The 26,667-nt window shown below is 40.5% G+C and overlaps 3 protein-coding genes across 4 annotated transcripts in view; 2 read left to right on the top strand and 1 right to left on the bottom strand.

The window, feature by feature from the left end:
- LOC139561513 (endonuclease domain-containing 1 protein-like) overlaps nucleotides 1-26,667 on the top strand; it is a 177,282-nt gene that overhangs the window by 80,720 nt on the left and 69,895 nt on the right. The window lies entirely within an intron of this gene.
- LOC139561523 (endonuclease domain-containing 1 protein-like) overlaps nucleotides 1-26,667 on the top strand; it is a 97,776-nt gene that overhangs the window by 60,449 nt on the left and 10,660 nt on the right. The gene's annotated exons all lie outside the window — the stretch shown is intronic.
- Nucleotides 1,493-25,910, bottom strand: LOC139560996 (uncharacterized). Its single transcript, XM_071377788.1, has 3 exons — nucleotides 25,538-25,910; nucleotides 3,260-3,528; nucleotides 1,493-3,064 (listed from the first exon to the last, which is right to left on the bottom strand). The coding sequence occupies exons 1-3, from the start codon at nucleotides 25,908-25,910 to the stop codon at nucleotides 2,345-2,347; spliced, it is 1,362 nt and encodes a 453-aa protein (XP_071233889.1). The 3' UTR covers nucleotides 1,493-2,344.

Raw genomic sequence — 26,667 nt, forward strand, 5'->3', positions numbered from 1 at the left:
TGGTCCAACAGTATATTTCAGGTGATTATAGGTAAACCAATCCCTCCTAATATACTGGTCCAACAGTATAGTTCAGGTGATTATAGGTAAACCAATCCCTCCTAATATACTGGTCCAACAGTATATTTCAGGTGATTATAGGTAAACCAATCCCTCCTAATATACTGGTCCAACAGTATATTTCAGGTGATTATAGGTAAACCAATCCCTCCTAATATACTGGTCCAACAGTATATTTCAGGTGATTATAGGTAAACCAATCCCTCCTAATACACTGGTCCAACAGTATATTTCAGGTGATTATAGTTAAACCAATCCCTCCTAATATACTGGTCCATCAGTATATTTCAGGTGATTATAGGTAAACCAATCCCTCCTAATATACTGGTCCAACAGTATATTTCAGGTGATTATATGTAAATCAATCCCTCCTAATATACTGGTCCAACAGTATATTTCAGGTGATTATATGTAAATCAATCCCTCCTAATATACTGGTCCAACAGTATATTTCAGGTGATTATAGGTAAACCAATCCCTCCTAATATACTGGTCCAACAGTATATTTCAGGTGATTATAGGTAAACCAATCCCTCCTAATATACTGGTCCAACAGTATAGTTCAGGTGATTATAGGTAAACCAATCCCTCCTAATATACTGGTCCAACAGTATATTTCAGGTGATTATAGGTAAACCAATCCCTCCTAATATACTGGTCCAACAGTATATTTCAGGTGATTATAGGTAAACCAATCCCTCCTAATATACTGGTCCAACAGTATATTTCAGGTGATTATAGGTAAACCAATCCCTCCTAATACACTGGTCCAACAGTATATTTCAGGTGATTATAGTTAAACCAATCCCTCCTAATATACTGGTCCATCAGTATATTTCAGGTGATTATAGGTAAACCAATCCCTCCTAATATACTGGTCCAACAGTATATTTCAGGTGATTATAGGTAAACCAATCCCTCCTAATATACTGGTCCAACAGTATATTTCAGGTGATTATAGGTAAACCAATCCCTCCTAATATACTGGTCCAACAGTATATTTCAGGTGATTATAGGTAAACCAATCCCTCCTAATATACTGGTCCAACAGTATATTTCAGGTGATTATAGGTAAACCAATCCCTCCTAATATACTGGTCCAACAGTATATTTCAGGTGATTATAGGTAAACCAATCCCTACCATTGGAGACACCACTGTGCTCCCATTGATTAATGTTAACCGGTTAGATTCATTGTTATAGGGAAGAAATAGTTCTGCCAAATTGAACACCAACATTTTGTGGCTGAGGAGGACACGAGTTCTTTCACCATTAAGGCTCGGCTGGACAACAGACAGTCCTTCACAGAGATGTTTTAATAAGGTCTCTTACCTTCTTTAAGTTGTGGCCAGAGTGATGTCTGAGTCCATCTGGGTCACGGCACCAAATGTTGTAGAAGATTAGATCCAAAGATGCAGGCAGAGACTTTTTAAATTGTATAGAAAGATCTTTAATCAAGCAGCTGCAGGGGAGATGATTGTGATTTCACAGGGAAGAACCCCCTGAGTAAATGGTTCCATGTCCCTTATATAGTGGGAGGTGATAATACCATCAGATTGTTACAGTTATTTATACCAGCAACAGTTCCAGAACACAATGGCCTTGTGTTTAAGGTCCAGACACACCAGGACTCTATGAAAGGCATCACAGTCCAACACAGAACATGTCCCTTGAGAAGTTACAACAGTTCAACACAAATTCTGCCACCACAGTAGCTTTCACTCACATGTGAGGGGCTGATGCTCATTGGCTAAGACTCAATTTGCTAGGGGGGTGAAATGTAGGGAAACAGTAATTCTGCTCATAGATTCTATATGTTTGAACGACACATTGATACATCAAGCACAAAGTGGGAGGTTTAAAATATACTTTCTTAGTCGCCAAAGTAACAGAGCTGGTCTTTAATGTTTATAACCCTTAAACTTGTTTAATTATAACCATTATAACCCTTATTATAACCATTATAACCCTTATTATAACCATTATAACCCTTATTATAACCATTATAACCCTTATTATAACCATTATAACCCTATTATAACCATTATAACCATTATAACCCTTATTATAACCCTTATTATAACCATTTTAACCATGGCTTATAACACTTATTACTTACCCCTTATAACACTTGTTACTTAACCCTTTTAACAATTATAACCCTTATAATGCTGGATAATAACCCTAATTATTTAACCCTTATAACCACTATAACCATTATAACCCTTGTAACTTAGGGAATGTGTACTCAATAGTTGTGGGAATTACCACTGGACAAAACTCATCACTTTTCATCACAGTCACAATCACACTCATCCTCCTCATCACATTCCTTTAACTCCATTGATGCTCTCTTCATCTTTATTCTCCTTCTCTTTTTCTCTGACATATTATCCTCTTCTCCGCTCTCTTCCCTGCCCCTCTTAACCTGTTGTACATTAACGTTTCTTGGACATTTATCGTGAAACACCTTGACATTACCATTGTAGCTTTTCTTCAACTTGACTTCGAGTTTTCCCAAGGTTACCAGGGTCAATATGTTCCCATTGTCCTCTTTGTTCTCCCCCCAGTATGCTCCGGCCACCCACTTGTCCTTCTCACTGGTTTCACAGCAGAAGGCTGTCCACAGGAGATCTGGGATGTTCACTCTGTTGTTCAGTTTGTTGTTGTTGTTGTTGGGAACTGCTCCAGTCACCACATAGGCCTTTCTCTTGTTGTTAATCTTACAGTTACTCACAAGAGCATCTCTGACGTTGCCCTCTACTACACGCCATCTGCCCCCGTTGAAAGAACCTACCTGGGGAACGGCGTTTGTCAGGGTGTAAGTGGACCTCTTGGTATCATCATCAGGTGCATGCGAACATGGGAACAGGTGACCTTTCTGCAGACCCCGGCTGTTATTTTTGTAGTCTGCGTTCGCAGCCTGGTTGACTATATCTTTATTATTATTAAGCTTCTTCACCTCACTTTGGAGGTGGAGTGTTTTCCTGTTATTATTTTTGAGCTGCAGAAACATCAGTCAGACATTAAAATTTGCAATAAGTTCATACATTAACTGATACAAAAAGTCACAATTTCACAATCCTTGACGTAAGCTGAAAGTGGATGAACCAAAGGTGCATTTCTGTCTCAAAGATATTGCATGTCCATAGCAGTAAACAAATTCACATTTTGAATGAATAGATATTATTATAACTACCTGTTGCTCAATCCTCCAGGAACGACTTAGTTTGCAAACTTCATCTTTTATTCCGGGGTCTGGACCAGTGAAGTTGTAGGCTGAGAACACAGGGATCCTGTTGGTCGTGTCGTAGAGAGTTGCAAACCTGTAGGTGTTCTTGTAATTCTGGCAGATCGGCTTGTAGCGGTTGCGGTTCTGGTTCTGGACTTCCCCACCAACCAAAATACCTGGGAGATTTGGAGTTGTCCCCTCCAGGAAGAACTTCTTGCACTCACTGAAGTTCTTCACTACATGAGAGAGAGCAGGAGGAAGGAGAGAGAGAAGGAGGAGAGTAGAGAGATGATTCAATACCTCCATCATCACCTGAAGACTGTACACCACAGAGACAAAGATGAAGTTACAGAGACCAGTTGGTAGACTGGAGACTGTTGATCTGAGTCAGGACAGACTGCTTTAAATAGGTTTTCAGAGACTCCTCCTTCAGATGTCAAGAGTGGAGGAGGAGGGTTGAATTTGCTTAAAATCCTCTCTGATTCCATGGCGCTGGTGTAACCTTAGGCCTATTCCATATAAACTGATGTAACTATAGGTCTATTCCATATAAACTGATGTAACTATAGGTCTATTCCATATAAACTGATGTAACTATAGGTCTATTCCATATAAACTGATGTAACTATAGGTCTATTCCAGATAAACTGATGTAACTATAGGCCTATTCCATATAAACTGATGTAACTATAGGTCTATTCCATATAAACTGATGTAACTATAGGTCTATTCCATATAAACTGATGTAACTATAGGTCTATTCCATATAAACTGATGTAACTATAGGTCTATTCCATATAAACTGATGTAACTATAGGTCTATTCCATATAAACTGATGTAACTATAGGCCTATTCCATATGAACTGATGTAACTATAGGCCTATTCCATATAAACTGATGTAACTATAGGTCTATTCCATATAAACTGATGTAACTATAGGTCTATTCCATATAAACTGATGTAACTATAGGTCTATTCCATATAAACTGATGTAACTATAGGTCTATTCTATATAAACTGGTGTAACTATTAGCTCAGTGTTATATCACCTCCCCTGTCTGATATCTTGACTTTCTCTCTGTCACACAACCTAAAGGTATTAATGTCATGTTGTAGGTCATTACAATGTACTGAGACTGGATAATCCCTGTCTTTACTCCTGATTGAACTTTTATGTTCACTAATTCTCTGAGATAACGAGAGGTTTTACCTACATAACACAACCCACATGGACATTTAATCATGTAGATAACATGGGTGGTGTTTACCTACATAACACAACCCACATGGACATTTAATCATGTAGATAACATGGGTGGTGTTTACCTACATAACACAACCCACATGGGCATTTAATCATGTAGTAACATGGGTGGTGTTTACCTACATAACACAACCCACATGGACATTTAATCATGTAGATAACATGGGTGGTGTTTACCTACATAACACAACCCACATGGACATTTAATCATGTAGATAACATGGGTGGTGTTTACCTACATAACACAACCCACATGGACATTTAATCATGTAGATAACATGGGTGGTATTTATCTACATAACACAACCCACATGGACATTTAATCATGTAGATAACATGGGTGGTGTTTACCTACATAACACAACCCACATGGACATTTAATCATGTAGATAACATGGGTGGTGTTTACCTACATAACACAACCCCCATGGACATTTAATCATGTAGATAACATGGGTGGTGTTTACCTACATAACACAACCCCCATGGACATTTAATCATGTAGATAACATGGGTGGTGTTTACCTACATAACACAACCCACATGGACATTTAATCATGTAGATAACATGGGTGGTGTTTACCTACATAACACAACCCACATGGACATTTAATCATGTAGATAACATGGGTGGTGTTTACCTACATAACACAACCCCCATGGACATTTAATCATGTAGATAACATGGGTGGTGTTTACCTACATAACACAGCCCATATGGACATTTAATCATGTAGATAACATGGGTGGTGTTTACCTACATAACACAACCCACATGGGCATTTAATCATGTAGTAACATGGGTGGTGTTTACCTACATAACACAACCCACATGGACATTTAATCATGTAGATAACATGGGTGGTGTTTACCTACATAACACAACCCACATGGACATTTAATCATGTAGATAACATGGGTGGTGTTTACCTACATAACACAACCCACATGGACATTTAATCATGTAGATAACATGGGTGGTGTTTATCTACATAACACAACCCACATGGACATTTAATCATGTAGATAACATGGGTGGTGTTTACCTACATAACACAACCCACATGGACATTTAATCATGTAGATAACATGGGTGGTGTTTACCTACATAACACAACCCCCATGGACATTTAATCATGTAGATAACATGGGTGGTGTTTACCTACATAACACAACCCCCATGGACATTCAATCATGTAGATAACATGGGTGGTGTTTACCTACATAACACAACCCACATGGACATTTAATCATGTAGATAACATGGGTGGTGTTTACCTACATAACACAACCCACATGGACATTTAATCATGTAGATAACATGGGTGGTGTTTACCTACATAACACAACCCCCATGGACATTTAATCATGTAGATAACATGGGTGGTGTTTACCTACATAACACAGCCCATATGGACATTTAATCATGTAGTAACATGGGTGGTGTTTACCTACATAACACAACCCACATGGACATTTAATCATGTAGATAACATGGGTGGTGTTTACCTACATAACACAACCCACATGGACATTTAATCATGTAGATAACATGGGTCGTGTTTACCTACATAACACAACCAACATGGACATTTAATCATGTAGATAACATGGGTGGTGTTTACCTACATAACACAACCCACATGGACATTTAATCATGTAGATAACATGGGTGGTGTTTACCTACATTACACAACCCACATGGACATTTAATCATGTAGATAACATGGGTGGTGTTTACCTACATAACACAGCCCACATGGACATTTAATCATGTAGATAACATGGGTGGTGTTTACCTACATAACACAACCCACATGGACATTTAATCATGTAGATAACATGGGTGGTGTTTACCTACATAACACAACCCACATGGACATTTAATCATGTAGATAACATGGGTGGTGTTTACCTACATAACACAGCCCACGTGGACATTTAATCATGTAGATACCATGGGTGGTGTTTACCTACATAACACAATCCACATGGACATTTAATCATGTAGATAACATGGGTGGTGTTTACCTACATAACACAGCCCACATGGACATTTAATCATGTAGATAACATGGGTGGTGTTTACCTACATAACACAACCCACATGGACATTTAATCATGTAGATAACATGGGTGGTGTTTACCTACATAACACAGCCCACATGGACATTTAATCATGTAGATAACATGGGTGGTGTTTACCTACATAACACAACCCACATGGACATTTAATGATGTAGATAACATGGGTGGTGTTTACCTACATAACACAACCCACATGGACATTTAATCATGTAGATAACATGGGTGGTGTTTACCTACATAACACAGCCCACATGGACATTTAATCATGTAGATAACATGGGTGGTGTTTACCTACATAACACAACTCACATGGACATTTAATCATGTAGATAACATGGGTGGTGTTTACCTACATAACACAACCCACACGGACATGTAATCATGTAGATAACATGGGTGGTGTTTACCTACATAACACAACCCACACGGACATTTAATAACGTAGATAACATGGGTGGTGTTTACCTACATAACACAACCCACATGGACATTTAATCATGTAGATAACATGGGTGGTGTTTACCTACATAACACAACCCACATGGACATTTAATCATGTAGATAACATGGGTGGTGTTTACCTACATAACACAGCCCACATGGACATTTAATCATGTAGATAACATGGGTGGTGTTTACCTACATAACACAACCCACATGGACATTTAATCATGTAGATAACATGGGTGGTGATTACCTACATAACACAACCCACATGGACATTTAATCATGTAGATAACATGGGTGGTGTTTACCTACACAACACAGCCCACATGGACATTTAATCATGTAGATAACATGGGTGGTGTTTACCTACATAACACAACCCACATGGACATTAATCATATAGATAACATGGGTGGTGTTTACCTACATAACACAGCCCACATGGACATTTAATCATGTAGATAACATGGGTGGTGTTTACCTACATAACACAACCCACATGGACATTTAATCATGTAGATAACATGGGTGGTGTTTACCTACATAACACAACCCACATGGACATTTAATCATGTAGATAACATGGGTGGTGTTTACCTACATAACACAACCCACATGGACATTTAATCATGTAGATAACATGGGTGGTGTTTACCTACATAACACAGCCCACATGGACATTTAATCATGTAGATAACATGGGTGGTGGAGCACGTAATAATGTCATTTATTTGGAACCGTTCTCCTGTATGTGGGTGGCAGAAACGTTCACACTTCATCATATTGTTGCACTGGGCTCAGCATCTTCATTTATAGCTACCAATCAGAAGAGGGCGTAAAAGAGCCTGGCTCGTTTTCTTTTGTGGCTGGAAGTTTGGCATGGACCAATTTGTCGCGTAAATTGCGACCTCTCCTTTATACAATATATAATAATATATACAATACGGGTCGGTTCTTCAATTTACCCGAACTCTCCTATATACAATAAGTGGTGGGATGTTAAATTTACCCGACCTCTCCTATATACAGTAAGTGGTGGGTTCGTAAATTCAGCTGCCAAAGCTGGGTCCTATGATAAAACATGACAATGGTTCTTGACAGCATCTCACACTTTGTGCGAGTTCAAAGTCTATGTGGTGGTGAACATTACAGAGTTCTTTACCTCTAGTGGCTCTTTGTTGTAGCAGTTCATCTGGTGTTTCCCCTAATGCCACATTAAGAGCTTCATCCACACATTGTGGAGAGGAGCCTCTTAGAAACACATTGTGGAGAGGAGCCTCTTAGAAACACATTGTGGAGAGGAGCCTCTTAGAAACACATTGTGGAGAGGAGCCTCTTAGAAACACATTGTGGAGAGGAGCCTCTTAGAAACACATTGTGGAGAGGAGCCTCTTAGAAACACATTGTGGAGAGGAGCCTCTTAGAAACACATTGTGGAGAGGAGCCTCTTAGAAACATATTGTGGAGAGGAGCCTCTTAGAAACACATTGTGGAGAGGAGCCTCTTAGAAACACATTGTGGAGAGGAGCCTCTTAGAAACACATTGTGGAGAGGAGCCTCTTAGAAACACATTGTGGAGAGGAGCCTCTTAGAAACACATTGCACATCTCAGCTGCTGTTTCTACAGAGTCCTCTGTGGAGAGACATATACCACGCAGTCTGAAACACTGGCTTCTTGGAAGTTCTCTTTTTAATGTCTCAGGGTGGAATCTGTCTCCCTGTAATAGAGTATTGTCTCAGGGTGGAATCTGTCTCCCTGTAATATAGTATTGTCTCAGGGTGGAATCTGTCTCCCTGTAATAGAGTATTGTCTCAGGGTGGAATCTGTCTCCCTGTAATATAGTATTGTCTCAGGGTGGAATCTGTCTCCCTGTAATAGAGTATTGTCTCAGGGTGGAATCTGTCTCCCTGTAATATAGTATTGTTTCAGGGTGGAATCTGTCTCCCTGTAATATAGTAATGTCTCAGGGTGGAATCTGTCTCCCTGTAATATAGTATTGTCTCAGGGTGGAATCTGTCTCCCTGTAATATAGTATTGTCTCAGGGTGGAATCTGTCTCCCTGTAATATAGTATTGTCTCAGGGTGGAATCTGTCTCCCTGTAATAGAGTATTGTCTCAGGGTGGAATCTGTCTCCCTGTAATATAGTATTGTTTCAGGGTGGAATCTGTCTCCCTGTAATATAGTAATGTCTCAGGGTGGAATCTGTCTCCCTGTAATATAGTATTGTCTCAGGGTGGAATCTGTCTCCCTGTAATATAGTATTGTCTCAGGGTGGAATCTGTCTCCCTGTAATATAGTATTGTCTCAGGGGGGAATCTGTTTCCCTGTAATAGAGTATTGTCTCAGGGTGGAATCTGTCTCCCTGTAATAGAGTATTGTCTCAGGGAGGAATCTGTCTCCCTGTAATAGAGTATAACTGTCCGTTTGTTTTCTATACAGAGTTGTAAACAGGGTTCCATGTGATTTATCAATCCACATATCGAGGTAATGAACACGTCTAGTGTCACATTCAATAGTGAATTTAAAACCTGTTATGGCTGCAGCCCGGTGTCGGTACACTTATGACAACAGCCAGCTCAAGTGCAGGGCGCGAAATTCAAAATATATTTTTTAGAAATATTTAACTTTCACACATTAACAAGTCCAATACAGCAAATGAAAGATACACATCTTGTGAATCCAGCCAACATGTCCGATTTTTAAAATGTTTTACAGCGAAAACACCACGTATATTTATGTTAGCTCACCACCAAATACAAAAAAGCACAGACATTTTTCACAGCACAGGTTGCTTGCACAAAACCAACCTAACTAACCAAGAACCAACCAAACTAACCAAGAAAAAACTTCATCAGATGACAGTCTTATAACAAGTTATACAATAAATCTATGTTTTGTTCGAAAAATGTGCATATTTGAGCTATAAATCATAGTTTTACATTGCAGCTACAATCGGAAATAGCACCGAAGCAGCTAGAACAATTACAGAGAGCAAATTGAAATACCTAAATACTCATCATAAAACATTTATGAAAAATACATGTTGTACAGCAAATTAAAGACAAACATCTTGTGAATCCAGCCAATACTTCTGATTCTTTAAGTGTTTTACAGCGAAAACACAATATAGCATTATATTAGCTTACCACAATAGCCAAAAACACAACAGCATTGATTCAAGCCAACAGTAGCGATAACGAATAAACCAGCAAAAGATATTAATTTTTTCACTAACCTTCTCAAAATTCATCAGATGACAGTCCTATAACATCATATTACACAATACATATATGGTTTGTTCGAAAATGTGCATATTTAGCGGCACAAATCGTGGTTATACAATGTGAATACTATGCAAAATGCAATAACAATGTCCGGAGAAATCTTGGAGGCACCTAATCTAATCAATAACTAATCATAAACGTTATAAAAAAATACATGTTGGACAGCAAATTAAAGATAGCTTAGTTCTTAATGCAATCGCCGTGTTAGAATTCTAAAAATAACTTCATTACGACATCCAGTTCGACAGATATATGAAATAGCATCATAAAATGGGTCCTACTTTTGATGATCTTCCATCAGAATGTTGTACAAGGGGTCCTTTGTCCAGAACAATCGTTGTTTGGTTTTAGAACGGCCTTTTTCCCTCTCGATTTAGCAAGCAAAACTTGCCAAGTGGCGAGAATCTCTCCATCGTCAACAAACTCAGAGAACGGAACACGGCAAAACTCCCGAAAAAATTTAAATAATCTGATTAAACTATATTGAAAAAACATACTTTACGATGATATTGTCACATTTATCAAATAAAATCAAAGCCGGAGATAGTTGCCGTCTATAACGACAGCTTTTCAGAAGGCAATCCCAGGTTCCTCATCGTGTCATCCTGAAAACAGGAAATTGGTGTCACGTCATTCCAAGAGGTCTTATTCGACCTCAGTTCTAGCTATACACTCCATTTCTTCTCTCACTGCCTATTGACATCTAGTGGAAGGCGTATGAAGTACATGTATAGTCATTAATCTCAAGCAAAATCATAGGGAGGGCCTGGAACAGAGCCTCGATTTGAGATTTTTCACTTTCTGACAGGAAGTTTGCTGCAAAATGAGTTCTGTTTTACTCACAGATATAATTCAAACGGTTTTAGAAACTTGAGAGTGTTTTCTATCCAATAGTAATAATAATATGCATATTGTACGAGCAAGAATTGAGTACGAGGCCGTTTGAAATCGGCACCTTTATCCAAGTTACTCAATACTGCCCCTGCAGCCATAAGAAGTTTTTAAGATTGGGGTCAATGTCATTGAGAAATGCCATGAAGTCTGACAGATATGCTCCGTTCCCTCCCCATGTGCAAAAAATGTCCTCAACATATCGATACAACTTCCAGGTTTAATTCAAGAATGGATTTTCATTTTCATTGTTAACAAAATGTTCTTCAAAATTATATAAATAATACTATATTTTCTACAGCACCTAAAGGTTAGTATTGATTGGAGCGAATGTGGAGCCCATCCATGTTCCATTCGTTTGGAGTGTCACGATGTGCGCAACTGGTTGAAGGGAAGTCAGGTGCAGGAGAGCAGAGTGATAACAGGCGAACTTTATTCATGCCCAAGGAACACAGTGATCACGCCCAAAGTACCCAAACGGTACAATAAACAAAACACACGGGTCAAACACATACCCGGCGCAAACCAGCCTGATGCGAACCACACGTAACAAACAAACAATTCCACACACAGACATGGGGGGAACAGAGGCTAATATACATTTAGTCAGATGAGGGAATGTGAACCAGGTGTGCGGAAAACCAAGACAAAACAAATGGAAAATGAAAGGTGGAGCGGCGATGGCTAGTAGACCGGTGACGACGACCGCCGAGCGCCGCCCGAACAGAGAGAGGGGCCACCTTCGGTGGAAGTCGTGACAGTGTGTGTGTACACTACCTGTGGTTACATGTAAACACCATGCAGACAAACCTTTAAACTCTCAAAGGCTTCATTCATTACAGTTGTTTTATTCCTTCAGTTGGGAAGAAGGTTGATACATAAAGTGATATAATTACATTCAGAACATATACTGAACAACAATATAAACGCAACATGTAAAGTCCCATGTTTCATCAGCTGAAATAAAAGATCCCAGAAATGTTGCATACACACAAAAATATTATTTATCTCAAATGTTGTGCACAAATTGGTTTACATCGCTGTTAGTGAGGATTTCTACTTTGCCAAGATAATCCATCCACCTGACAGGTGTGGCATATCAAGAAGCTGATTAAACAGCATGATCATTACACAGGTGCACCTTGTGCTGGGGACAATAAAAGGCCACTCTAAAATGTGCAGTTTTCTCACACAACACAATGCCACAGATGTCTCAAGTTTTGAGGGAGCATGCAATTGGCATGCTGACTGCAGGAATGTCCACCAGAGCTGTTGCCAGATAACTGAATTACAATTTCTCTACCATACGCTACAGATTTAACACTGCTTTGTCTGCTACAGATTTAACACTGCTTTGTCTGCTACAGATTTAAACTGCTTTGTCTGCTACAGATTTAAACTGCTTTGTCTGCTACAGATTTTACACTGCTTTGTCTGCTACAGATTTTAAACTGCTTTGTCTGCTACAGATTTTACACTGCTTTGTCTGCTACAGATTTAAACTGCTTTGTCTGCTACAGATTTTAAACTGCTTTGTCTGCTACAGATTTTAAACTGCTTTGTCTGCTACAGATTTTAAACTGCTTTGTCTGCTACAGATTTAACACTGCTTTGTCTGCTACAGATTTTAAACTGCTTTGTCTGCTACAGATTTAACACTGCTTTGTCTGCTACAGATTTTAAACTGCTTTGTCTGCTACAGATTTTACACTGCTTTGTCTGCTACAGATTTTACACTGCTTTGTCTGCTACAGATTTAAACTGCTTTGTCTGCTACAGATTTTAAACTGCTTTGTCTGCTACAGATTTTAAACTGCTTTGTCTGCTACAGATTTTAAACTGCTTTGTCTGCTACAGATTTAACACTGCTTTGTCTGCTACAGATTTAAACTGCTTTGTCTGCTACAGATTTTAAACTGCTTTGTCTGCTACAGATTTTACACTGCTTTGTCTGCTACAGATTTTAAACTGCTTTGTCTGCTACAGATTTTAAACTGCTTTGTCTGCTACAGATTTTAAACTGCTTTGTCTGCTACAGATTTAACACTGCTTTGTCTGCTACAGATTTAACACTGCTTTGTCTGCTACAGATTTAACACTGCTTTGTCTGCTACAGATTTAACACTGCTTTGTCTGCTACAGATTTAACACTGCTTTGTCTGCTACAGATTTAACACTGCTTTGTCTGCTACAGATTTAACACTGCTTTGTCTGCTACAGATTTAAACTGCTTTGTCTGCTACAGATTTAACACTGCTTTGTCTGCTACAGATATAACACTGCTTTGTCTGCTACAGATTTAACACTGCTTTGTCTGCTACAGATTTAAACTGCTTTGTCTACTACAGATTTAACACTGCTTTGTCTGCTACAGATTTAACACTGCTTTGTCTGCTACAGATTTAACACTGCTTTGTCTGCTACAGATTTAACACTGCTTTGTCTGCTACAGATTTAACACTGCTTTGTCTGCTACAGATTTAACACTGCTTTGTCTGCTACAGATTTAACACTGCTTTGTCTGCTACAGATTTAACACTGCTTTGTCTGCTACAGATTTAACACTGCTTTGTCTGCTACAGATTTAACACTGCTTTGTCTGCTACAGATTTAACACTGCTTTGTCTGCTACAGATTTAACACTGCTTTGTCTGCTACAGATTTAACACTGCTTTGTCTGCTACAGATTTAACACTGCTTTGTCTGCTACAGATTTAACACTGCTTTGTCTGCTACAGATTTAACACTGCTTTGTCTGCTACAGATTTAACACTGCTTTGTCTGCTACAGATTTAACACTGCTTTGTCTGCTACAGATTTAACACTGCTTTGTCTGCTACAGATTTAACACTGCTTTGTCTGCTACAGATTTAACACTGCTTTGTCTGCTACAGATTTAACACTGCTTTGTCTGCTACAGATTTAACACTGCTTTGTCTGCTACAGATTTAACACTGCTTTGTCTGCTACAGATTTAACACTGCTTTGTCTGCTACAGATTTAACACTGCTTTGTCTGCTACAGATTTAACACTGCTTTGTCTGCTACAGATTTAACACTGCTTTGTCTGCTACAGATTTAACACTGCTTTGTCTGCTACAGATTTAACACTGCTTTGTCTGCTACAGATTTAACACTGCTTTGTCTGCTACAGATTTAACACTGCTTTGTCTGCTACAGATTTAACACTGCTTTGTCTGCTACAGATTTAACACTGCTTTGTCTGCTACAGATTTAACACTGCTTTGTCTGCTACAGATTTAACACTGCTTTGTCTGCTACAGATTTAACACTGCTTTGTCTGCTACAGATTTAACACTGCTTTGTCTGCTACAGATTTAACACTGCTTTGTCTGCTACAGATTTAACACTGCTTTGTCTGCTACAGATTTAACACTGCTTTGTCTGCTACAGATTTAACACTGCTTTGTCTGCTACAGATTTAACACTGCTTTGTCTGCTACAGATTTAACACTGCTTTGTCTGCTACAGATTTAACACTGCTTTGTCTGCTACAGATTTAACACTGCTTTGTCTGCTACAGATTTAACACTGCTTTGTCTGCTACAGATTTAACACTGCTTTGTCTGCTACAGATTTAACACTGCTTTGTCTGCTACAGATTTAACACTGCTTTGTCTGCTACAGATTTAACACTGCTTTGTCTGCTACAGATTTAACACTGCTTTGTCTGCTACAGATTTAACACTGCTTTGTCTGCTACAGATTTAACACTGCTTTGTCTGCTACAGATTTAACACTGCTTTGTCTGCTACAGATTTAACACTGCTTTGTCTGCTACAGATTTAACACTGCTTTGTCTGCTACAGATTTAACACTGCTTTGTCTGCTACAGATTTAACACTGCTTTGTCTGCTACAGATTTAACACTGCTTTGTCTGCTACAGATTTAACACTGCTTTGTCTGCTACAGATTTAACACTGCTTTGTCTGCTACAGATTTAACACTGCTTTGTCTGCTACAGATTTAACACTGCTTTGTCTGCTACAGATTTAACACTGCTTTGTCTGCTACAGATTTAACACTGCTTTGTCTGCTACAGATTTAACACTGCTTTGTCTGCTACAGATTTAACACTGCTTTGTCTGCTACAGATTTAACACTGCTTTGTCTGGTACAGATTTAACACTGCTTTGTCTGCTACAGAGTCGGAGAACTGCATCATGAAAATGTATGTTTGTAGAAACATAGTAAGTTTGATATATAGTGTAATGTACTAGTAGGATTTCACGTCACAATAAGTTGAAAGAAATATGATAATGACCAGATCAGTGATGTACTGTATGTAAGCCATCCCCTATACATTACTGTAGTACCTTAATATGTGTGATTTATATCCAATGTAACAGTGAGTCCACACATTTTGGTGTGTGACCCCCGTGGAAATAGAACCCACCACTCTGGTGTTGCTAGTGCCATGCTCTTACTAACTGAGCCTCACAGGACCACTACAATACATGATTACAATACAGTACTGTAAAATACAATATATGATTACAATACAGTACAATACAATACATGATTACTATACAGTACTGTAAAATACAATACATTACTGTACAATACATGATTACAATACAGTACTGTAAAATACAGGATTACAATACAGTACTGTAAAATACAATATATGATTACAATACATTACTGTACAATACATTACTGTACAATACATGATTACAATATAGTACTGTACAATACACGATTACAATACAGTACTGTAAAATACAATACATGATTACAATACAGTACAATACAATACATGATTACTATACAGTACTGTAAAATACAATACAGTACTGTAAAATACAATACAGTACTATAAAATACAATGCATGATTACAATACAGTACTGTAAAATACACTTTGCTTTTATTACTATGGTTTTGGAGCTGTGTTTTTTAAGTTATTAAACTACTTCATTTAAACCAAGTTCGATTCTCCTGCCCCTGACTTCCCTGCCACCTATACACATGACGTGACAAGCAGTATGATGGCTGGTTGGTCCCATTGTGTTAATACTTGCGTACTATTGTTTCTAAAGATGAACGTGGTACCTTCAGGCGTTTGGAAATTGCTCCCAAGGATGAACCAGACTTGTGGAGGTCTTGGCTGATTTCTTTTGATTTTCCCATGATGTCAAGCAACGAGGCACTGAGTTTGAAGGTAGGTCTTGAAATACATCCACAGGTACACCTCCAATAGACTCAAATTATGTCAATTAGCCTATCAGAAGCTTCTACAGCCATGACATAATTTTCTGGAATTTTCCAAGCTGTTTAAAGGCACAGTCAACTTAGTGTATGTAAACTTCTGACCCACTGGAATTGTAATACAGTGAATTATAAGTGAAATAATCTGTCTGTAAACAATTGTTGGAAAGATTACTTGAGTCATGCACAAAGTAGATGTCCTAACCGACTTGCCAAAACTATAGTTTGTCAACAAGAAATTTGTGGAGTGTTTGAAAAACGAGTTTTAATGACTCCAACCTAAGTGTATGTAAACTTCCCACTTCAACTGTGTATACAGACAGACACAATGTAGATACAGTATGTGCATACAGTATGTGCAGATACTCACTCACTCACTCACTCACTCACTCACTCACTCACTCACTCACTCACTCACTCACTCACTCACTCACTCACTCACTCACTCACTCACTGAGCTATTGGGCCCGCCCTGCAACCTCATTGGATAATGCTGGGCAGGCCTCTTGCTGGTGTTGTGGAAAATTAGATCTAAAGAGCAAGACAGAGACTTTTTAATTGTATAATAAAAACATATTTAATCTTCAACTGCAGAGGAGATGATTGTGATTTCACAGGGAAGAACCCCCTGAGTAAATGGTTCCATGTCCCTTATATAGTGGGAGGTGATAATACCATCAGATTGTTACAGTTATTTATACCAGCAACAGTTCCAGAACACAATGGCCTTGTGTTTAAGGTACAGACACACCAGGACTCTATGAAAGGCATCACAGTCCAACACAGAACATGTCCCTTGAGAAGTTACAACAGTTCAACACTAATTCTGCCACCACAATTCCCCCTTTGGTGCCATGGAAACCATAGGCATCACCAAACATGACATATCTGAGATGAACTGAAAACCTTCTGGTTTCTGGGAAATGTGCATTTTACACAGAAAGGGGTGGCCTCAATGGAACTACTAAAAGGCCATGTAATAATAACAATCCAGGGAGTATGGAGATTCATAGGGATCGGGTTCATATAGATGGCAGTAGGCACTATCATCTCCAATAGGACAATATCAGTAGGTACTATCATCTCCAATAGGATAATATCAGTAGGTACTATCCTCTCCAATAAGACAATATCAGTAGGTACTATCCTCTCAAATAGGATAATATCAGTAGGTACTATCCTCTCGAATAGGATAATATCAGTAGGTACTATCCTCTCGAATAGGATAATATCAGTAGGTACTGTCCTCTCCAATAGGATAATATCAGTAGGTACTATCCTCTCCAATAGGATAATATCAGTAGGCACTATCCTCTCCAATAGGATAATATCAGTAGGTACTATCCTCTCCAATAGGACAATATCAGTAGGTACTATCCTCTCCAATAGGACAATATCAGTAGGTACTATCCTCTCCAATAGGATAATATCAGTAGGTACTATCCTCAACAATAGGATAATATCAGTAGGTACTATCCTCTCCAATAGGATAATATCAGTAGGTACTATCCTCTCCAATAGGATACTATCAGTAGGTACTATCCTCTCCAATAGGATAATAGCAGTAGGTACTATCCTCTCCAATAGGATAATATCAGTAGGTACTATCCTCAACAATAGGATAATATCAGTAGGTACTATCCTCTCCAATAGGATAATATCAGTAGGTACTATCCTCTCCAATAGGATAATATCACTAGGTACTATCATCTCCAATAGGATAATATCAGTAGGTACTATCCTCTCCAATAGGATAATATCAGTAGTTACTATCATCTCCAATAGGACAATATCAGTAGGTACTATCCTCTCCAATAGGATAATATCAGTAGGTACTATCCTCAACAATAGGATAATATCAGTAGGTACTATCCTCAACAATAGGATAATACCAGTAGGTACTATCCTCAACAATAGGATAATATCAGTAGGTACTATCATCTCCAATAGGACAATATCAGTAGGTACTATCATCTCCAATAGGATAATATCAGTAGGTACTATCCTTTCCAATAGGATAATATCAGTAGGTACTATCATCTCCAATAGGACAATATCAGTAGGTACTATCCTCTCCAATAGGATAATATCAGTAGGTACTATCCTCTCCAATAGGATACTATCAGTAGGTACTATCATCTCCAATAGGACAATATCAGTAGGCACTATCGTCTCCAATAGGACAATATCAGTAGGTACTATCCTCTCCAATAGGACAATATCAGTAGGTGCTATCCTCTCCAATAGGATAATATCAGTAGGTACTATCCTCTCCAATAGGACAATATCAGTAGGCACTATCGTCTCCAATAGGACAATATCAGTAGGTACTATCCTCTCCAATAGGACAATATCAGTAGGTACTATCCTCTCCAATAGGATAATATCAGTAGGTACTATCCTCTCCAATAGGATAATATCAGTAGGTACTATCGTCTCCAATAGGATAATATCAGTAGGTACTATCCTCTCCAATAGGATAATATCAGTAGGTACTATCCTCTCCAATAGGATAATATCAGTAGGTACTATCGTCTCCAATACAACAATTTGGATCCACAATAAAGGGGCGAACTGTGGAGATCCGTCAGGTCATTCAAGTTGAGTCTGTGGTAACATGACCATCTGGCGGGGTAGGAGATAATGTTGTTTCACACAATCTCCTCACCAAGGTTGTCGGGCATGAGAACAGGCAGAATGATATCACAAGGACTCCAACCAGGGCTAGGAGACCTTGCAACATGAGAGTTCCAATGTTCCCCAGGCTATTTTTCACCCATGCAAACAGATGCCAACCCCACTCGTTATCTCGCTTGTTTACAGTAGCAACCACCTGTCTGATAGTGGAAAAAGACTCAGCAACCCCAATGGATGAATCCGGAATGTAAGTACAACATTCTGAACAACATCCACACTTTTCTGCTAGGAGAATATCCAAAGACAATCTATTTTGTAAGACCATGGTAATTATAGCCATAAGTTCAGCAATTCATTCTTCAATAGCAGGAGCATCCCCCATTCTTTCTACCTGATTGGCTAGTTCTCTACTGGAATCAAGCACAGTTGTCATGGCATCATTGGGAATTAATGTAGAGAAAAAACACTCCAGGGTCAGTTACAATGGTCCAACCTATACAAGTGGGAGAAAGGGGTGATTTGGGGGAACTGGGGTAGAATCTACAGCAGAAACAACATAGCAATTCATAGAAACAGCATTATAGTAGAATCCTGACCAGTTTGTAGGCAGATAATAGTAGAATCCTGACCAGTTTGTAGACAGATAATAGTAGAATCCTGACCAGTTTGTAGACAGATAATAGTAGAATCCTGACCAGTTTGTAGACAGATAATAGTAGAATCCTGACCAGTTTGTAGACAGATAATAGTAGAATCCTGACCAGTTTGTAGACAGATAATAGTAGAATCCTGACCAGTTTGTAGACAGATAATAGTAGAATCCTGACCAGTTTGTAGACAGATAATAGTAGAATCCTGACCAGTTTGTAGACAGATAATAGTAGAATCCTGACCAGTTTGTAGACAGATAATAGTAGAATCCTGACCAGTTTGTAGACAGATAATAGTAGAATCCTGACCAGTTTGTAGACAGATAATAGTAGAATCCTGACCAGTTTGTAGACAGATAATAGTAGAATCCTGACCAGTTTGTAGACAGATAATAGTAGAATCCTGACCAGTTTGTAGACAGATAATAGTAGAATCCTGACCAGTTTGTAGACAGATAATAGTAGAATCCTGACCAGTTTGTAGACAGATAATAGTTGAATCCTGACCAGTTTGTAGACAGATAATAGTAGAATCCTGACCAGTTTGTAGACAGATAATAGTAGAATCCTGACCAGTTTGTAGACAGATAATAGTAGAATCCTGACCAGTTTGTAGACAGATAATAGTAGAATCCTGACCAGTTTGTAGACAGATAATAGTAGAATCCTGACCAGTTTGTAGACAGATAATAGTAGAATCCTGACCAGTTTGTAGACAGATAATAGTAGAATCCTGACCAGTTTGTAGACAGATAATAGTAGAATCCTGACCAGTTTGTAGACAGATAATAGTAGAATCCTGACCAGTTTGTAGACAGATAATAGTAGAATCCTGACCAGTTTGTAGACAGATAATAGTAGAATCCTGACCAGTTTGTAGACAGATAATAGTAGAATCCTGACCAGTTTGTAGACAGATAATAGTAGAATCCTGACCAGTTTGTAGACAGATAATAGTAGAATCCTGACCAGTTTGTAGACAGATAATAGTAGAATCCTGACCAGTTTGTAGACAGATAATAGTAGAATCCTGACCAGTTTGTAGACAGATAATAGTAGAATCCTGACCAGTTTGTAGACAGATAATAGTAGAATCCTGACCAGTTTGTAGACAGATAATAGTAGAATCCTGACCAGTTTGTAGACAGATAATAGTAGAATCCTGACCAGTTTGTAGACAGATAATAGTAGAATCCTGACCAGTTTGTAGACAGATAATAGTTGAATCCTGACCAGTTTGTAGACAGATAATAGTAGAATCCTGACCAGTTTGTAGACAGATAATAGTAGAATCCTGACCAGTTTGTAGAAAGATAATAGTAGAATCCTGACCAGTTTGTAGACGGATAATAGTAGGTTTCCCCCCACACACCTACAATGTTCCACTTACTGAGGAATTAGGTTGAGTTTACACACTGTCATTGTTGAGTTTAATAACGTATTCCACAAACATGTTAGGGTGGAATGTTCCATTTCTCAATAGTAAGGGAAGGGCTATATTTTTGTAGACAGAAATGTTAAACTTACAAGGACTGTCCCCCAACTGTAGACCAGTTCCATTTGATATATAACACAATAACCTGGGGGAGAATAGACCAGGGTGATATATAACACAATAACCTGGAGGAGAGTAGACCAGGGTGATATATAACACAATAACCTGGGGGAGAGTAGACCAGGGTGATATATAACACAATAACCTGGGGGGAGTAGACCAGGGTGATATATAACACATTAACCTGGAGGAGCGTAGACCAGGGTGATATATAACACAATAACCTGGAGGAGAGTAGACCAGGGTGATATATAACACAATAACCTGGAGGAGAGTAGACCAGGGTGATATATAACACAATAACCTGGAGGAGAGTAGACCAGGGTGATATATAACACAATAACCTGGGGGGGAGTAGACCAGGGTGATATATAACACAGTAACCTGGAGGAGAGTAGACCAGGGTGATATATAACACAATAACCTGGGGGAGAGTGGACCAGGGTGATATATAACAACCTGGGGGGAGAGTAGACCAGGGTGATATATAACACAATAACCTGGAGGAGAGTAGACCAGGGTGATATATAACAACCTGGGGGGGGAGTAGACCAGGGTGATATATAACACAATAACCTGGGGGGAGTAGACCATGGTGATATATAACACAATAACCTGGGGGAGAGTGGACCAGGGTGATATATAACAACCTGGGGGGAGAGTAGACCAGGGTGATATATAACACAATAACCTGGAGGAGAGTGGACCAGGGTGATATATAACAACCTGGGGGGGAGTAGACCAGGGTGATATATAACAACCTGGGGGGGGAGTAGACCAGGGTGATATATAACACAATAACCTGGGGGAGAGTAGACCAGGGTGATATATAACACAATAACCTGGGGGAGAGTAGACCAGGGTGATATATAACACAATAACCTGGGGGCGAGTGGACCAGGGTGATATATAACACAATAACCTGGAGGAGAGTAGACCAGGGTGATATATAACACAGTAACCTGGGGGAGAGTAGACCAGGGTGATATAAAACACAATAACCTGGAGGAGAGTGGACCAGGGTGATATATAACACAGTAACCTGGGGGAGAGTAGACCAGGGTGATATATAACACAATAACCTGGAGGAGAGTAGACCAGGGTGATATATAACACAATAACCTGGGGGAGAGTAGACCAGGGTGATATATAACACAATAACCTGGGGGAGAGTAGACCAGGGTGATATATAACACAATAACCTGGGGGAGAGTAGACCAGGGTGATATATAACACAATAACCTGGGGGAGAGAAGACCAGGGTGATATATAACACAATAACCTGGGGGAGAGTAGACCAGGGTGATATATAACACAATAACCTGGGGGAGAGTAGACCAGGGTGATATATAACACAATAACCTGGGTGAGAGTAGACCAGGGTGATATATAACACAATAACCTGGGGGGAGTAGACCAGGGTGATATATAACACAATAACCTGGGGGAGAGTAACTGCTTTCTTCTTCCCCCTCTGATGAGGAGTAGTAGGAAGGATCGGAAGACCAATGCGCATCGTGGTACGTATCCATAATGACTTTTAATAAGAATGAATACGACAAAATACAAACTGACAAAGTGAAACAAAATGAAAACCGAAACAATCCCGTAACGTGAAACACAAAAACACTAAACAGGAAATAACTACCCACGAAACACAGGTGGAAAAAGATTACCTAAGTATGATTCTCAATCAGAGACAACTAACGAAACCTGCCTCTGATTGAGAATCATACCAGGCCAAACGAAAAAACCAACATAGACAAACGAACATAGATAACCCACCAACTCACGCCCTGACCACACTAAAACAAAGAAATAACAAAAGACCTAGGGTCAGAACGTGACAGGGAGAGTAGGGTGATGGGTTGTTTGGGCAGAGAAGTGGGATTATTAAAATAAAATCTTCTCATATAATACACCTTATTCTCTATCCAATCAAGCTTTCTGTCTGTAAGATTACCTGCTTTGGTCCACATCAATATTTCATAAGCACCGAGGGGTATAGCTTGTAATGTTATAGTCTCAGCCCCGTCTGGTAACAATCTACAAATCCAACAATCTCATGTCATAGTCTCAGCCCTGTCTGGTAACCATCTACAACCTCAACAATCTGATGTCATAGTCTCAGCCCTGTCTGGTAACCATCTACAACCTCAACAATCTGATGTCATAGTCTCAGCCCTGTCTGGTAACCATCTACAACCTCAACAATCTGATGTCATAGTCTCAGCCCTGTCTGGTAACCATCTACAACCTCAACAATCTGATGTCATAGTCTCAGCCCTGTCTGGTAACAATCTACAACCTCAACAATCTGATGTCATAGTCTCAGCCCTGTCTGGTAACCATCTACAACCTCAACAATCTGATGTCATAGTCTCAGCCCTGTCTGGTAACAATCTACAACCTCAACAATCTGATGTCATAGTCTCAGCCCTGTCTGGTAACAATCTACAACCTCAACAATCTGATGTCATAGTCTCAGCCCTGTCTGGTAACAATCTACAACCTCAACAATCTGATGTCATAGTCTCAGCCCTGTCTGGTAACCATCTACAACCTCAACAATCTGATGTCATAGTCTCAGCCCTGTCTGGTAACCATCTACAACCTCAACAATCTGATGTCATAGTCTCAGCCCTGTCTGGTAACCATCTACAACCTCAACAATCTGATGTCATAGTCTCAGCCCTGTCTGGTAACCATCTACAACCTCAACAATCTGATGTCATAGTCTCAGCCCTGTCTGGTAACAATCTACAACCTCAACAATCTGATGTCATAGTCTCAGCCCTGTCTGGTAACCATCTACAACCTCAACAATCTGATGTCATAGTCTCAGCCCTGTCTGGTAACAATCTACAACCTCAACAATCTGATGTCATAGTCTCAGCCCTGTCTGGTAACAATCTACAACCTCAACAATCTGATGTCATAGTCTCAGCCCCGTCTGGTAACATCTACAACCTCAACAATCTGATGTCATAGTCTCAGCCCTGTCTGGTAACCATCTACAACCTCAACAATCTGATGTCATAGTCTCAGCCCTGTCTGGTAAGCATCTACAACCTCAACAATCTGATGTCATAGTCTCAGCCCTGTCTGGTAACCATCTACAACCTCAACAATCTTATGTCATAGTCTCAGCCCTGTCTGGTAACAATCTACAACCTCAACAATCTGATGTCATAGTCTCAGCCCTGTCTGGTAACAATCTACAACCTCAACAATCTGATGTCATAGTCTCAGCCCTGTCTGGTAACCATCTACAACCTCAACAATCTGATGTCATAGTCTCAGCCCCGTCTGGTAACAATCTACAACCTCAACAATCTGATGTCATAGTCTCAGCCCCGTCTGGTAACAATCTACAACCTCAACAATCTGATGTCATAGTCTCAGCCCTGTCTGGTAACAATCTACAACCTCAACAATCTGATGTCATAGTCTCAGCCCTGTCTGGTAACAATCTACAACCTCAACAATCTGATGTCATAGTCTCAGCCCCGTCTGGTAACAATCTACAACCTCAACAATCTGATGTCATAGTCTCAGCCCCGTCTGGTAACATCCACAAATTCAACAATCTGATACGTTCTGTAGTACAGTCATATTTCTAGCTAATCTACAGTGGACGGTTGGGCATGGGGCTAGCAACCCCTTCCCAGAGCACCTTTGTGCTACAGAAACAGTAACAAATGACAATCCTAAAACTGGATGGGAAGATCTCCCAGATCTCTCAGATCGACCCGGGGTCCCAGATCTCCCAGATCCCAGAAACCCCTAAACACCTCCCCGAGCACTTTCGTGGCCACCCCGTGACCAACCCTCTGTTGCCACGAAATAGTGGGGTCATGACAGGCCAACCAGGGTAGGCCCAGCACCACGGGAAATGCAGGAGAATCAATAAGGAAGAGACTGATTCTCTCCTTGTGACCCTCCTGCGTAACCATGCCAAGTGGAGCGGTGGCCTCCCTAATTAGCCCTGACCCTAATGGTCGACTATCTAGGGTGCGTACAGGGAAGGGCATATCCACAGGAACTATGGGGAAATGATCTGTCAAAAAATTCCCAGCTGCGCCTGAATCTACGAGCGCCTTATGCTGGGAATGCGGGGAAAACTCAGGAAAATTCATAAACAAAAACATGTGAGCAACAGGGGGCTCTGGGTGAGCCTGGTGCCAACTCACCTGGGGTGACACGAGAGTGCCTCTGCCTCGACTCCCAGACTCCCCAGCACCGACCGGCATTGTGCCCTCCGTGGCCACAGATGGTGCATGGAATGGCCCCTCCTCTGGTCGCCCTAAGTGCAGCACCTCCCAGCTCCATGGGCGTCGGAGCGGTGGTGCTGGGAGATGGAACCGACAGACCCCGATCTGGACGTCCGCGGGTAGCCAGCAGGTTATCCAGCCAGATGGACAGGTACAACAGCTGGTCCCTGCAGAACATCTCCCGACAGACGTCCTCGCGCAGACTGCACCGGTAGTGATCGATCAGGGCCCTGTCATTCCATCCCGCGCTGGCGGTCCGGAATTTCAACGCAAACTCTTGTGCGCTCCTCATCCTCTGCCTCAGGTGGACGAGACGTTCAAATCCTCAAAGTGGTCCAACACCGCTTCTTCTTCCAGCGGTGTTGGACCACTTTGAGGATTTCACCCGCCGCTTCTGGGCAGTCTTTGACCATCCGCCTGAGGATAGAGCGGCGGGTGAACGTCTCGTCCACCAAGGTCCAGGTTCAGGTCAGTGGGGTCACCAGGGTACAGGTTCAGGTCAGTGGGGTCACCAGGGTACAGGTTCAGGTCAGAGGGGTCACCAAGGTCCAGGTTCAGGTAAGTGGGGTCACCAGGGTCCAGGTTCAGGTCAGTGGGGTCACCAGGGTCCAGGTTCAGGTCAGCGGGGTCACCAGGGTCCAGGTTCAGGTCAGCGGGGTCACCAGGGTCCCGGTTCAGGTCAGTGGGGTCACCAGGGTCCAGGTTCAGATCAGCGGGCCTCGTTGGAGCAGAGAGGTCGGGGAGAGGTAACTAGCACGTTCACACGCCTCTTGCTCGAAGTCTGCTACCACCCAGAGGATGCCCACAGCCACAATGGCTGTGAGTCCCTGGGTAAGCAGTGTGCCCCTACTGGGTTGTAGGAGGTCCCAGGGTAAGCAGTGTGCCCCTATTGGGTTGTAGGAGGTCCCAGGGTAAGTAGAGAGATCCTACTGTGTTGTAGGAGGTCCCAGGGTAAGCAGTGTGCCCCTACTGGGTTGTAGGAGGTCCCAGGGTAAGTAGAGAGATCCTACTGGGTTGTAGGAGGTCCCAGGGTAAGTAGAGAGATCCTA

Source organism: Salvelinus alpinus, chromosome 31 (genome assembly GCF_045679555.1).
Source record: "Salvelinus alpinus chromosome 31, SLU_Salpinus.1, whole genome shotgun sequence".
In the NCBI taxonomy this organism is placed as follows: domain Eukaryota; kingdom Metazoa; phylum Chordata; class Actinopteri; order Salmoniformes; family Salmonidae; genus Salvelinus; species Salvelinus alpinus.